Here is a 15,710-nt window from a genome sequence, read left to right on the forward strand (position 1 = left end):
GGCTATAAAATTAGACACTGGAATGGGATTCAGGAAATTGTAGGTTCAAGTCCCCGCTCTATCACTGCATGGTCTTAGTTAATTATCACTTCTCTCTTATCTCTGAAACGGTGTATAGTGGGGCGGCTGCCCCACACTCGCAAAACAGGGGTTAAAAGCAGCTCTGCAGAGGGCTGCGGCTAGGAAAAGGAGTGAAAGCTGCTGAGAGAGTAGCTGACCGCAGGTGTGGCCTGCCCAATCAGGCCACAGCTGGCTCTATAAAGGGCCTGTGAGCCAGGAGCTGAGGGAAGTCTCACTCTAGCCCTGGAGTGGGAAGGACCTAGCTGCCTGGGAGAATAAATGTACCTGAAGCAGAGCACTGCTGGGGAAAAGGGCAAAGGGAGCTATGGAGCTCCAGCCTGGTAAACCCCCAGGCTGCAGGCCTTGGTGAAGACCTACAAAGGTCCTGGGGCTACAGAGGTGCAGCCTGGGAATAGGCAGAGGCAGCTGGTCCTAACCCCTTGCCAATGATGAGTGGCCATGACAGACTGCAGTCTGCCCCAGTGAGTGGGGGCTAGATGACAACTGGCAGTAGCCACTGAGGCAAGGTGGGTTTAGAGGGTTGGGGGTTCCCCTGGGAAGGGAAACCCAGAGTAAGGGGAGGTAAAGGGGCACCGGGGTCCGGGAGGGACATGGGGCCTGTGGTAGGCGAGACACTAGCCAGCAGAGGGTACTCTGGAGCTGGAGTTGAGCTAATTCCCAAGACGACCAGCAGGAGGTGCTGCGCTGGTGAGTCTTTGGCGATTTGCTACATGTCAATAATATTATTTACCTACTTAACTCACAAAGGCATTTGAAGGATGAATTAGTTAATGGATGTGAAGTTGTGCTAAGCATTGTTACTAACATCTGGAACAATTAAGGCCCCAACCCTACAAAGACTTACACATGTACTTAAACGTAAGTAAGTTTTGGGAAGCCTGGGGCCTAAGACTTGGAAACTTGTTAAGGCTGAAGTTACAAACCATGTCTAAACAGAACTATGAACAACAGACTATGAAAAGAACAGGCACTGGAAATTTCTTAACTCAGACTATACACAACTCCCCTTAATGCAATGAGAGCTACATTTGTCAATCCGTGATCACAGAGCGCTAGGAGACCTGGGCTATGGCTATTCTACAGCAGCTAGAGACATAGCTACGGCACTGCAGCTGTGCCACTGTAGTACTATAATGTAGATGCTTCCTACATTGATGGAAGGGGTTTTTCTGTCTATGTAGTTAACCCACTTCTCTGAGAGGCAGCAGCTTGGTCAATGGAAGAATTCTTCCATTGACATAGCTGCATCTACAGTGGGGGTTAGGCAGGGGTGAAAGTAAGTCTAGGGACTTACTGGTACGGGGCTGGGCTGGGGCCAGCTCTGGCCCCCAGAAGGGGCGGGGCCTTGGCAGAAGGGGTGGGGCTGCAGGAGGTCAGAGCCAGCTCTGGCCCACCCTGTAATGGAAGGTGCCTCCTCCCCCCCCCCGGGGGGTAACAGCGGCAGCTGGGGGCTCTAGCTTAGGGCTTAAAGGGCCCTGGCTGGTAGCGGCAGCCGGAGCCCTGGGCCCTTTAAATTGTCCCCAGAGCCCCGCTGCCGCTTCCCCAGGGCTCTGTCAGCAGGGCTCTGGGGAAGCGGTGGCGGGGCTCCGGGGATGATTTAAAGGGCCCAGGGCTTGGCTGTTGCTACTGCCCCAGGCCCTTTAAATCACTGCCCCAGCCCCAACGCCACTACCCCGGGGCTCTGGCAGCAATTTAAAGGGCCGGGGGCTCCAGCTGCTGCTGGGAGCCGCAGGCCCTTTAAATTGCGCCTGGGGAAGCTGTACTGGGGCGTACTGGCTTACTTTCCCAAAAACTAGGTAGAAGCTTCTTCTGCAGCATTTTTGAGTTGGTCAAAAGAGTCTAACTGATGTATCGATAGTTGATAAATTAGTTATTGAAGTTATTCTCTTCCATTAAAAATGAAAAAAAACAGTTACTATCCCCTGAAAGGTACACATACAGGAGCAAGGGGAAAAGACAACCTGTCAAACAACAAATGTTGGTTTGAAGATACCTACAAATGGGAGGTAAGGATAAGTACAACACAGGCTGCAATTTCCTGAAAGTTGCTAGAAACTTTAGCATCCTAGAGAGTTCTAAAGTTGAAGTCTGTCATCTTTGAATAGAATTCCTAGTAATAATTTTTCAAATCTCTGACCTTGGCAACTTATTTGAGCTATTTCAGTCTTTATGAAACCAGTGTCTTTGACAGACAATACGTAAATAAAAATATAATGGAATTTTTACCCCTTGTTCTTGGCAGATCTGGGTTAGTCTTTCTAGCTGCTCATCTTGAATGACCTTTGCCTTCTCATATTGATGAATCACCATCTCCATCTCCACTTTCACTGGCAGCACATATGCTGGAAAAAACAAACAAGTGCTTGAAGAAATTCAGCAGTAGTTTAGCTTATCAGAGGCGATGTCTGCATATATTTTAAAACCAGAAGGAATCATCATGATCATCCGACCTGACTTACTGTGTAACACAGACCATAGGATTTCACTCAGTAATTCCTGCATGAAACACAGCAATTTATGATTGAACTATAGCATTTCTTTTGAAGAAGGAATTCAATCACCTGCAACCACAAGATCCCAAGCTGCGAACCATCACTTGAGTTACAGGAAAAACTAGAGCTGAAATACATTTACACTAATGTAGATCTATTCCACCACTTATCACAGATCCTCTAAATGGCAGGTCAAGAGCATTCTCTGTTTTGTATTCCGCACGTCCCGATAACATTTGAAACATATGGCTGTGCACCAGCTTCTAGGAGAAGAGCTATTCCAGAGCCCTATGCATTTTAACATAGACTCCTAAATACAACTGCAGGAAATAACTATATGAGGGAAACAGTAGACTAAGGGTGAGAGTTTCAAAGGTACAAACAGCAGTTAGGCACCTAACTCCCTTTGCCTTCCAATAGGAGATGGATGCCTACCTGCCATTTATGCCTTTGAAATCTTCACAAAGTCACAGTTAAGGCCAGCTCACTTTGTTCAGGGGACTATGCACATTTTACTGTTTTTCTTGATGTTCTTCACAACCTGAATCAGATCCTGAACTTTGGTCTCAGTACTTCCCCGTACAGGGCTGCATACCCTCCCTTTGGAACTTGGGAGTCCTCAGTGTATAGAACACAAATGCCACTGTGACACGCTCTTTCTCTCACAGAAGCAAAGTGATCCTGCCTTGGCCTCATTCATTTTGCATTCCTCTTCCCTGCATCCTGGAATCCCATACACCGATAGTAAAACAATTTACAGTTTAATAATAGATCTGACTGCCCTCCACCTATGCTAATAGCCCCTTCCTTGAATTCTTGTTTTCATGCTCAGACACTGCTCCTGTTCTCTGCAGTCTTAACTCTTCGAGCTTCTCGCTTCTCTCCAAGTGCTTCCCAATGGAGGCATGTCCTGGAATCCTGGGCAAAACAGCCCTGGCACACAGCTAATTATGCTCAAATTAATAGCATAAACAGATTTGTGGAAAACTTTCTGTGGGGAACCTCCAAGATGCAAAGAAAGCATGGGGAATCAGACAAAGTTATACCAGAGGCAGGAACTGAAAGTAGACTGGCACGATAGAGGATGCTGAGGGCGGCAAAGAGCAGCTGCAAGAACGATTCATAAAGGAGCCATGGAATTAATTCCTATTCTCACCAGTGGGAGTCGCAACACTGTTCATTGCTTTTAAAATTTAGAGGAAGTAGAACAATAAAGATATTTTCTAAAGCAATTCTGAGTGTTACAATCCTTTTCTTACCCAACCAACCGGTTCTCAAGACAGAAAGTTTAATCACCACTTACCATCAATAATTCTCTTAACTCTCCAAATTCTCAGAGTGATAATGAGACTGATGGCATCCCAAGGACTGCTTGGGCCATTTGCCACTGTAGAGGCCACCATTGGAGCCAAGGATAAAATTATTACAGCACCATCAAATACCTAAAATGAGAGAGATTTTTAATGAATAGCCTTTTCAAACCCTTTCTAAGGGTCACAAATCCTCCCACCCTCCTTAGTGATCCTGGAAGGCTCTTCATTAACAAAAGTGGTGCAGTTATAAACTGTGTGTGTTTCGAGGTGAGGTGAGCAGGCCACAAAAAAGCTGCATCCTCTGTATGCTGTGAAGCAGAACTCCTTCGTGACATCATCCGCAGGTTTAGAAGTGTGGGGGAGCCATGGCCAGGGAGGTCTGCAACTAGTCCATTGGCCAACATCTCCATGTAGAAGTGATGCCCCAAATGCTATTACAACCCAGGAGCTGCATTATTATGGCTATTTATTACCAGCCACTAGGTGCGGTACAAACACAAAATAGGGCACTGTCCCTGCCTGAAAGAACTTGCATTTTAAAAAGATGTAGGGAGAAAGAGGTGGAGTAAAGGGGCACAACAAACAAGTAAAGTGACTAGGTGGCACTTGACCACATCCTAGTAATTCAATGCTGGGATAGTCTGTGTTTGTCAGAGATATAAAGACTATCCCCAAGGACTCCATGACCGTGTTATTATAGCTGGCTAGCTTCCTGTAGGTGTCCTGGCAAACATGGATCTTCAGGAGAGATCTGAATAAGGAGAGGTTAGTGGCCATGGGGAATCAGCTCAGGAAGGGCAATTCCATGTGCGGAAGGCAATGTGGGGAGAAGGCATGGAAAGGTTTGTGGGAGAAGTGGACAAATGGCATGTCAAGGTTGGGATCATTGGAAAAGCAGAGAGAATGGAATTGAGGGCAATGCTAACAATAATGCTTGGGCTGGCCCACCACATCCTGGAAAGGCATAAGGCAAAATTCTGTGCCCCCCAGCCCCTTTGGAAAGACCAAGCTCAAGGCCCATTTACTCATGGTTTGCACAGGGAAACCGGATGTACCCCACTGTAAGCAACAGACATCAAGAACTGAACATAAACATAATCCACTGTAAAGATGCAAATAACAAGTTGTAATCCTCACTGGCACCATCTGGAGGATGCTAGAATATAACACTTCCCTTTAAAAAGTGAAATGAAACTCTGTTGAAATTGATGTTTTGCTGGATAATATCAAGTGCCACCTGGCTTCCAACCCATACTGTATGTCTCACTTGGAATATGCAAGTCAGATAAAATGGTTTGAGGTTTAGTTATGGAAGATTTGCGCACTTCTAAATGTGGCTTTATATGTAATGAAAACCAAATTTCCTGTCCTCTCCCGCACAGCATTTAGTTTATTAGCTCTACGTTCCATCTAATCCCTGTTTCTATCACAACAATCCTATAATTACTGAAATTATAATGTACACTAACTACTGTTGCACTTTAGCTGTGTAAACTCTTAAGTAATTACCATTTTGTTAGTTATGTACATTAAGGCCTTATCTACTCTTGGTCAGAACCATAATAGCTACAAACATGCCTGAACACCACTATTGCTAGCAGGTTCCAGCCATGGTCTCCTTGGCAAGTATAGACAGGAGTTTGTTTTCTGTTTATAAAACTGTGACAGATTATTTGTATGGTGGGGGATTAGTCTATTCCTTGTCTATACTACAGCCAGAATCAAGTCTGGGGAGTGGGTTAACAACACAGTTAAAAAATCATATTGCAGACGATACTTAATGTCCCCATAAATGGGCTATTTACTTGGAATTTCAGGGTTTTCATTAGAACTAGTTTGAAAACTGATTTTTCTCCCCCATAGAAATTTTGAGATTTTGATTTTTTTTTTTTTTCCCCCCTCTGGATTGGGAGGAAAAGCCAATTTTTTTTTTTTTTTTGAAACAAAAAAAAAAAATCCAGAGTTTTAGTTCTGAAAATATTAAAATGGGACATTTCAACATTTTTGAAATGTTTTTTCCAAAAATGATTTTTTGTTGAAATCTATACAATTTAGTGAAAATGTTTGGTGTTAAAGTAGCATTTTCCAACAGAAACTCTTTTTGATGAAAATTTTCCTACCAGCTCTAGTTTTAACTTGATTATGGAAACATGGTTAGGCCTCATCTACACTACAAATCTCAATCATATTGTTAACCAGATCCTCAGACTCTGTTATCATTATAATGTCGACAGGGATCATATAATCACAGTTTAACTCACAGGGTCTCAAAAAGAAATTCTTATCCACACCAGTCAGCAAAATCACACGAAAACTGTGATGGAAACAAATGTGTTTAAAACACTGTTCTAACCAGCATCGGTCTGATACTTCCCACTGTAGACAGTGTTTTAATTTGCATCTAATTTCACCTTTGTGTGCAAGGAGTAACATGCATAAATCTCTGACAGTGTAAATGCATCAACTCTTATAGCTAAAGCACACACTGCAGAAATAGTTAATTATTTGTACTTTGCCATGCTGAAATACAAACAGCATTGGCTGTGGTACTTACCTCTATTTTGTTTTCAATATAATCCCATATACCGAGAACCACAATTCTCAAAATAGTCTAACAAGAAATATTAAGAAAAAGACAGCAATTTATTATAATTTGCATGACACTCATTCAGAAATCTCCTGGAATTAATAAGACAATTAACCCCTACATGCTCCTGGGCTGCTGTTCTCTCTCTCCACAGCAAAGGAGCATTTCCTCATTTTAACGTCCCAGGGAGTCAGAGTGCAGGGAGGAAAATGTCTGCACCCACTCTCGCTATTAAGCAAACAGCATAAGGTTAATGTATTTAGTTAGAAAGGAGGAATAATAAGCGAACATACCATGAAACAGTGATGAATTTCTATGAAAATTCCAACAGCATCTTTCACATTTTTCTCTGGTGTTGGTGTTTTTAAAAGATCAAATTAAAATTAAAAATTACTGTAATTTCACTCACACAAAAGTTATGGCTCCATTCTGCCTGTGGCAGTGCAGAACTCAGATTAAAATGTACTTTACATGCAAGAGGAGGATTAAAACATAGATGTGTGGCTTGTAAAGTACACCAAAATGTTATTCTGCATGTCTAAAAATAAAATTAATCAGAGAGAGCTTGGTAGATATGTGAGAGAGGTGCCCAGGCCAGGAAAGGAGTCGGAATTTTGCAGGAAAAAAGAATGAAAATGGCTGTCAATATACATGTCTTCTATTCATTCCAAATATGAATATATTAAAAAACCAAAAACTCTGGGTTTATGCTGCTACCACACTCTGAATACAATAACTGTAACGTAGACACAGAATAGCGTTGGGTTCTTCTGAATAACACTGTTCATACGCAAGAGCCTGATTATCCACTGCCTTGCACTTTCTGTAGCTGTTTTCACCTGAACAAAGTGAGTTGAAACTGCTCCAAAACAGATGGGTAGCCTTCTATACTCACTTTACACAGATATAAATTACTACACTGGCTGCAAGGCACTGCATAATCAAACCCAGAATTTTTAAAAGAACAATACCAGTAGTTCAGTGATTACACAGGCAAATGGATCGGCTAACGTGCACTTAAAAATAGCTCACACACAGCATTGGACATCTGAGGGGGTATGCCAGTCAGGATAATTAGTGCGATTACCCTTTTCCCCTTTGAGAAGTGTTATAGGACCTTGAACTGCCATCAGGAACCAATGCTGCTGCTGATAAACTTACATATATAAAGTACCTTTTCATCTGAAGGATCCCAAAATGATTAACAAATTTAGCACACTGATGAACCATTCACAGGGTCACTACATTAATCTGTTACACAGCCGCCTGTGGGGCAAGACTGCAACTGTCTTGAGGGGGTCATTTAGGGATCTGGGGCAAAAATAAGGGACAGTACTTGGTCCTGCTGTGACGCCAGGGGACTGGACTCTATGACCTTTCAAGGTCCCTTCCAGTTCTATGAGATAGGTATATCTCCATATTAAAAAAACAAACAAACAAACAAACAAAAAAAAACCCCTGTTCAAATGGCAGAAAGAACTTCATAACATTTTAAGGTTCCATCTAAGGAATAGCTCCTCTAACAATTCCACGCTCAGCAGTATTATGTGGGAGCATGAACATGGGAGTAAATTCAAATCCTGGTGTGGAGCTGAAGTCAACTGGAGTTGCAGGTGCTCAGCAAATCTCAAGATCAGGCTCTTAGGACATCTGAATAGTCCTGCACTTACAGCATTTTCATTACACAGCATTCCCATTGAAAACACACATTGGTTGACATTCCATACTTGTCCTATAAGTGTCAGAGTTCTCAGTCCCTGCTCCAAAAGAACAAGGATTTGAAAAACAAAAAAAGTCATATTCAAAAGCCCAGACCTTACCAGCTCCTTTCCAGAAACAGAATCAAATCCTGGAAGGCATGTCTATAATGGAAGATTTGTTTCTCCTGTAAAAATCTGCTGAGTTTCTGATCAAGAATTTGCAAAGAAGGTTTCAGCAAGTAAGCTAAAAGCCAGGCAAAGTAAATTCTGCAGCAGGCTGTTAATAGGAAATTTAAAAGGAAACATTCCTTCATTTAAATCTTGGGACACATTCTTCCCTGTTGCCACTCCATTGACTTCAATGGAGCGACATGAGGGATGAGTTTGGCCCATTTTGTCCTATGCTTAGAAAGTATTTGTGAAATTTTAAGTCAATGAGTAATTGGAGGACTGCTAAATAGTTAGCATATACTCAGAAACTGCTTATGAAATGCATTTCTTTTTGCTGTGGACAGAATGCACAGACATTTATCTTTGGAATAATAAGGTATATCCACTACAAAGAGAATAAACAGCAGAACACTTTGGCTCACAACCCTGAATATGGGTTGTCTGAAACACTCTATTGAGGGGGCATAAAAAAGATTTTTCACATAATGTAGTTGCTGCTTTAAGTCCTCTCCACAATGTTTTAATCAGGCTGCAATACTGTCATTTTAAGGGGTCTGGCTAGCTCATTTTAAGGGTAGCCAGTGACAAAGGCTTTTTACCTCTATTGTGCTGGTGTGAATAATTATTTGACGGCTGTTTCGTGGTGTATGTGGAATGAACTGGTGGGTCTTGGTCCAGTTTCTAGATGATAGGTGTCCACCTCAGGGAAAACCACCCTCACAATCAGCACCCTTGTTGATAGTCTCTGGACAGAGACCAAAGGAAGAGCAACCATGAAGTCTGCCCCAGCCTCTCAACCTAGAGGCAGAGTCTCCAGAACAGAATACAGACACATGGGAGGGCTCCTGTAAACAAGCCTGAGAGCTGCTCGTTCTGTTGACAGATGCCTTCAGTCTTCAGGGCTGCACCTTTCATCAACAGAACATTCATAGAATCATAGAATATCAGGGTGGGAAGGGACCTCAGGAGGTCATCTAGTCCAACCCCCTGCCCAAAGCAGGACCAATCCCAAACTAAATCATCCCAGCCAGGGCTTTGTCAAGCCTGACCTTAAAAACTTCTAAGGAAGGAGATTCCACCACCTCCCTAGGTAACGCATTCCAGTGTTTCACCATCCTCCTAGTGAAAAAGTTTTTCCTAATATCCAACCTAAACCTCCCCCACTGCAACTTGAGACCATTACTCCTTGTTCTGTCATCTGCTACCACTGAGAACAGTCTAGATCCATCCTCTTTGGAACCCCCTTTCAGGTGGTTGAAAGCAGCTATCAAATCCCCCCTCATTCTTCTCTTCCGCAGATTAAACAATCACAGTTCCCTCAGCCTCTAAGTCATGTGTTCCAGTCCCCTAATCATTTTTGTTGCCCTCCGCTGGACGCTTTCCAATTTTTCCACATCCTTCTTGTAGTGTGGGGCCCAAAACTGGACACAGTACTCCAGATGAGGCCTCACCAATGTCGAATAGAGGGGAACGATCACGTCCCTCGATCTGCTGGCAATGCCCCTACTTATACATCCCAAAATGCCATTGGCCTTCTTGGCAACAAGGGCACACTGTTGACTCATATCCAACTTCTCGTCCACTCTAACGCCTAGATCCTTTTCTGCAGAACTGCTGCCTAGCCATTCGGTCCCTAGTCTGTAGCGGTGCATGGGATTCTTCCGTCCTAAGTGCAGGACTCTGCACTTGTCCCTGTTGAACCTCATCAGATTTCTTTTGGCCCAGTCCTCTAATTTGTCTAGGTCCCTCTGTATCCTATCCCTACCCTCCAGCGTATCTACCTCTCCTCCCAGTTTAGCGTCATCTGCAAACTTGCTGAGGGTGCAATCCACACCATCCTCCAGATCATTTATCAAATGTTATAAAGTGTTAAGTTAAAAAATTGTACAGAGGTCTTTTTAATCATGCATTCATTTTCTGCTTTGTGGCCATATAGCTAGGAGGGCATGGTTAATGTGTCTTAAACACTGTGTGTATCCGAAACATACACCTGCAGTGTTCTCGGTACACATCAGCCAATGCTTATTAATGTAATTCCAAGCTAATATCACCCTCTCTCACTAACCCCTGGCCTTCACAGAGAACACATGTTGGCAACACGCTTCCATGGTGGTTGTTGAGAACTCCTACACTCAAAAAAGCGTAACTAGACAAATTTCCATATATAGTATTTTGAACCTGTCAAGTAAATGATAAATAGAAAAATACTGGAATAAAAAAATGTTGGTGTTATTTACAAATAACATTTTAATTTTTTTCCCCAAACAATCCAACATATTTCTTGGGCAAACAAAAATATACTTAATGTGATATATTTGTACAGTGCATTTAAAAACAAAATCTGTGGCAGGATCTGAAAGACAAAGGAGAATAATGATTAGAACATCTTGTTTGCATAATGGAAATGGAAATGAATTAAAACTGAATTGTGATTATAATATTTACCAAAGTTTAAGCATGAACTCTAGCAATATGATACAATGCCACTTAAACTGGTCTCTGTAAGAAAAAGGCAAAAATGAGAAGGGTTTTATTCTGTTATTTATGTATAGACATTTTCTATCATTATAGTGTATGTGTACCTGTAGACGCAGGTAGGGAGGGGGGAGTATTGACCTGGGAGTGTTTTTTTTTTTTAAACTTCACATATGTTTAATATGGAAAACCACAGAAGATGGTTTTGTTACAGCTGCACATTTTTCATGGAACATAGATGCAATGACACGTTGGCACCTGGATCACCGCAGCACAGCGAGGAGAGTTTCACAGGGACTGTCTGCATTGGGGATGGGAGACTTCCCTTGAGGGAAGATACCTGAGCCAGGGGGTTGGGGCCCAGTGACACCTCCTGCCCGGGAAACTGGACAAAGGCTGGAGGAGGAGCTGGGGGGAGGCTGGGTGAGATGGCTGGTGTGGGTTTCAGTTTGGAGTTGGCTGGGGAAGAGGAGGGAGCCCCAGGTCTGGGGTTTTAATCTCCCCGCCCCCACCAGAAGGTCCTGACTGTGGGGTCCTGTCTGTGCCTACAAGCTCAGGTTTGGACTGTGTTCCTGTCGTCTCTAATAAACCTTCTGTGTTACTGGCTGGCTAAGAGTCACGGTGAATTGCAGGAAGTGGGGGTGCAGGGTCCTGACTCCCCCTCACTCCATGACATCATCTATGAGAGTTTTATCTCCTGCAACCCAGGTCATCCCACTAATTACTCATTTCAAATACTGTTTAGAAGTGTTTTAATTTACCTTTTTATGGGCTGACAGTTCTTAGAAGTGCTTCCCCAATTATTAGTACCTACCATTACCATACCACCGGAGACTCAGGAACATGTTATCTTTAACCTGACACTCAGGGTTCTACCACATGGGTATCATCTCATTCAGCTTCTCGTCAGTCACACTTCTAAAAGGAAAAGGAAAGAAAAGGGTAAGAGTTGACAACATCTCACACATTATTAAAATAGTACAAAATATTTTCCACATGCTCTGCATTATAATTGTTGCGTTCTATTGTACAATATATCCACAATAATTAATAATTAACTGCAATAGCAGAGTGACACCAAGATTGCAGGCATAAACACATAAATTCTCTAACACTAGCAACTATCTTTTCTTTTCTTTTCTTTTTTTTTTTACCTATATTACATAGTATCTAAATTCTACAGGTGCATTCAGACAAACTTTCCTGTAACATGCACTGTACCAAGTTTGTCCTTAGAATATAGTAATTGAGAATGACAATGGATTCTAAACTCAGAATTCTAGATTCAGAACTGTTTTACGGACATGGCTCAGTGACCTATTTGCTGACATCACGCTACCTTGAAGCAAATATGAATTTGATACAAACTTAGTCTTTGACTTTCCTACATCAGAAGTTCCTTCTGGTCACGTTTGGACCAGGGGTTTTATCTACATCCCTGGTGAATGGTGTAGAAGATGCAGGAATCTCATCAGCAGCAAGAAATCAAGCTTGAAGAGAGTCCAGCTGAAGCACCAGTTTAGCACACTGCATGGGTCAGAAATGTGATTGAGATAAGAGGGATGAAACTTTAGGAAGGCTTTGTGCTAAAGTCCTATCCCACCACAAAATCCTATGGTCTCCTGAATCCACCTTGTTGTATAGCGACAAAGTTGGATGGCTGAGCAGAGCTAGATTTCCAAAACATTAGAAGTTAAACTTCTGCACTCTATTAAAGACTCCACAGCCAAAGTTTAACTGATTTTTTTAAATATCAGTTTATAAAATCCATGTAATTTTTTCTAGGTTTTCTTCTGCACCACCTGTTCCCAAAACCAAATGTTATCAATATCAATTCTTCTTAACAACTCCCCCAATACACATACATGGCCAACAATCCAGCATATGTAAGGAACCCTATGATAATAAAACTAGTATGCATAGGGAATGGAGAAAAACATTCAGAAAGGTAAAGTTCCAGTTCATTATGGAAGAATCATATACTTTTCCATTAAATTCTAATTTTTCTATACTGATAGGTTGCTTGAAACATACAGCATTTAATAGAGAATTATACTACTACTTTAGGATTTTTTAGAAAAATATACAGAAAGGATATTATTTTCTCTTAAATTCTATAGGTCTTTTCCCCCAGTAATGTCTACAGAACCATATTGGCTTAATTCTAATTAAATTCTGTAGGACTCTCCCCTAAGACGTTTTAATCTTCCTAGAGATTATTATGAAGGAGGAGTACAAGTATGAGAGACTACAATGAATATTTTTTGTTTATATGTAATTTGAGTGATATGTTTCATTTTGTCCTCTTTCTCTTCTTAATGCGACAAGCCAATTAATACATTTTAACTCAAACTTAAAAAACCCAGACAATTAACACCTTAACTACTGGAACCCCAAACCCTGCTGAATGCTCTCCCACTCCAAAACCTTTGGGGAAAAAAAGACCCTGATTTAGTGTGTACTTAATTTTAAGCATGGGAACAGTCCTGTTGACCTCAATGGGACTACTCCTGTGACTAAAGTCAGTAGAGTGCTTACATGCTGTGCTGAATTGGGCCTATATAAAGCAATGCAACAGCGGAGTACTACAGGCTAAAAAAGCCCACACCTGCAGGCCTCTCTCACAGGAAGAGTCCCATTATCTTCAATGGAACAACTGGACTGAGCGAGGGCTGCAGAATCTGGCCGCTAATACCAAAGTCATAAGATTATTTAAAATATATTCAGACCCTACGCCACTTACCAAAGTCGATGCCAAGTCCTCTGTCTGCCTTTTCTCATCCAAGTATAATCAGGGCTGGTTTTACCCTCTTGATATGGTGCAATCCTGAATTAGCCTTGACTGCTGCTTTTGCTTTTTGCCCCAATATCCCTCTGACATTCTATCTCCTCTTCTGTCTTAACATCTGGGTATTGTTTGGTGTACGGGCTTGACATATGTAAACAGACACTAACAGGCAAAGCATCACAACCAGTAAATCTAATTTGAGCATTTGCAAAAGTTATATGCACATCACTGAAAAAAGATATTGTGATATGTTGGAAAGTTTGCGGAGACTAACACGAGGAGAATATAAAATTAACACATTGCAGTAAATTCAGGTTAAGAGTTGTGGCTGTAGCACAAGTGTAAAGATAGAAGGAAAATGCTCGAGGAGTAGCAACTTAATTTTGTTAGCGGCTGCAAGTACCTGGCACATTTGTCCACTACATTTCAACCAAGCAGAAAGCCAGCTCTTATTTAACTGTAATGAGACAATAAAATGGGTGTACTATAGTTAAAGTTGCAAACGTTATCCATTATAACCAAAGATTTCGATCAATCCACAATTTTCCAAATTTTGAGCACAAGTGCCTTTGTGTGGTTTGGGGAAAATAGTATTATAAGTGATGGATCATACTCAACAGGCATCTGATACGGTCTGATCAATCAAACGAAACCCTACCCTCTTTGTGAAATCATTATACCATCTCTCTGCCTAGCCCGGTCTGAACAGTGAATGATTGTAAAAGCCTCACCGAACCACAGAGCAAAATTCTTTTCTATCCACCCCAAACAAAGACAAATCACTTACATGAGGAACAGGAATTAAATAAATGTAATGAAAATGCTGTAAGAGATCCTCTGCCTTTTTCACGGCCTGCAATTTCCGGAGCATTGGACAATAGTCTGGAAATTCTAAGCGTTCATTTTAGATGAGAAAAATAAGTTTCTCTTTTCTATTTTGATCCTAATCATCACAATGTAAACAGATTTGTTGCTGCCCTGTTAATCCAATGTTGTAGAGAACTATCTCCAGCAAAACAACAGCAGCAGCAAAGGTGAAAAATTCACTCTTCCCCTTCCCCAGTGGTTCTCGATCTGTGGTTTATAAAGTGCTTTCAGGTGGTCTGTGGAGCTGCTTCTGTCACAGTGGTGAAGTACATGATGTTTGCAGCTATTATTAGCACAGTCTAGGACTCTTAAAAGTTTCCAGAAGCTTGATTGATGAACAGAATTCCAAAAATCCTAGCCGCTTTGTGCGCCTCATATGGCTACTTCATGTCTTTATTGGTGGTATTTTTTTTAATGTACATTCAAACTTTGGTCAAACGGGTGAATGAAATTCATCAATTTGCAAAGATGGAAGCCAACTGCAAAGTGGGTGCCAACAAGATTAGAACAAGGGGTACTAAATGCAGTGAGGGGAGATTCACTCCCAATACCCGTATTGTCCTAAACACAGAGAGAAGAAAAAATACAATACAGACACAAAATGGGGATGGAGGGTAGCCAAACAACTTTGCCTATCATATTCAAAATAAGTTTATCTTAGTATTTATTTATTTCTGAACCATAATCAGTAGGAAAGGTTTGGACTCAGGATTTGAAAGTTGGGAGCAAAAGTGTATTGTTTAGGGTTGTGTGTATTCATTGCTTAAATTTGGTATTTTTTTTAATCCATTAATAGAACCATAGAAATAAATGGCTGTGTAATATAACTAACTAGTTGTCCAACAAGAGTGGTTTCCAGCATCAGCTGTGACTATCAAGGCTTCTGCTTTTTCTCAGGTGAATACTCATAACCTTTTAAGCTAAACTGAACTCTTGGGTGCAGCCTCTAACTTCTGTTTTATTTGGATGCAAATCCTTTCCCCTAGTGAAACTAGAAAAATATTCTTCAGGACTGTAGATATTCCAGGGAGTCTTCTGACATGGCATGGATGTTGGTGTAATTCAAAAACACACAACCACGTAATAGGATTTTTGTAACAATATGCATAGCATGTCCCGGAGGAATAATCCAAATTGCTGTTTTGGAAGCACTTTAGATATATTAATAGTTCAATACAGATGACAATTTTTTGGAATAAAGTTGCAAACTACAGTCAATTACTTCAATTTAAAGTC

The 15,710-nt window shown here is 41.6% G+C and overlaps 1 protein-coding gene and 1 long non-coding RNA gene across 4 annotated transcripts in view; both read right to left on the reverse strand.

The window, feature by feature from the left end:
* TMEM266 (transmembrane protein 266) overlaps positions 1–15,710 on the reverse strand; it is a 122,096-nt gene that overhangs the window by 37,954 nt on the left and 68,432 nt on the right. For all 3 annotated transcript variants that reach the window (XM_043523914.1, XM_043523913.1, XM_043523915.1), the window contains 3 exons: positions 6,441–6,497; positions 3,877–4,015; positions 2,308–2,423 (listed from right to left, as the gene is read on the reverse strand). In XM_043523914.1, coding sequence (XP_043379849.1) covers positions 2,308–2,423; positions 3,877–4,015; positions 6,441–6,497 — 312 coding nt within the window. The remainder of the gene's footprint in view (positions 1–2,307; positions 2,424–3,876; positions 4,016–6,440; positions 6,498–15,710) is intronic.
* Positions 10,993–15,147, reverse strand: LOC122461976. The gene is made up of 2 exons (XR_006284289.1): positions 13,563–15,147; positions 10,993–11,737 (listed from the first exon to the last, which is right to left on the reverse strand). It is a non-coding gene; the product is annotated as an uncharacterized LOC122461976 (long non-coding RNA).

Source organism: Chelonia mydas, chromosome 10 (assembly GCF_015237465.2).
Source record: "Chelonia mydas isolate rCheMyd1 chromosome 10, rCheMyd1.pri.v2, whole genome shotgun sequence".
Lineage (NCBI taxonomy): Eukaryota > Metazoa > Chordata > Testudines > Cheloniidae > Chelonia > Chelonia mydas.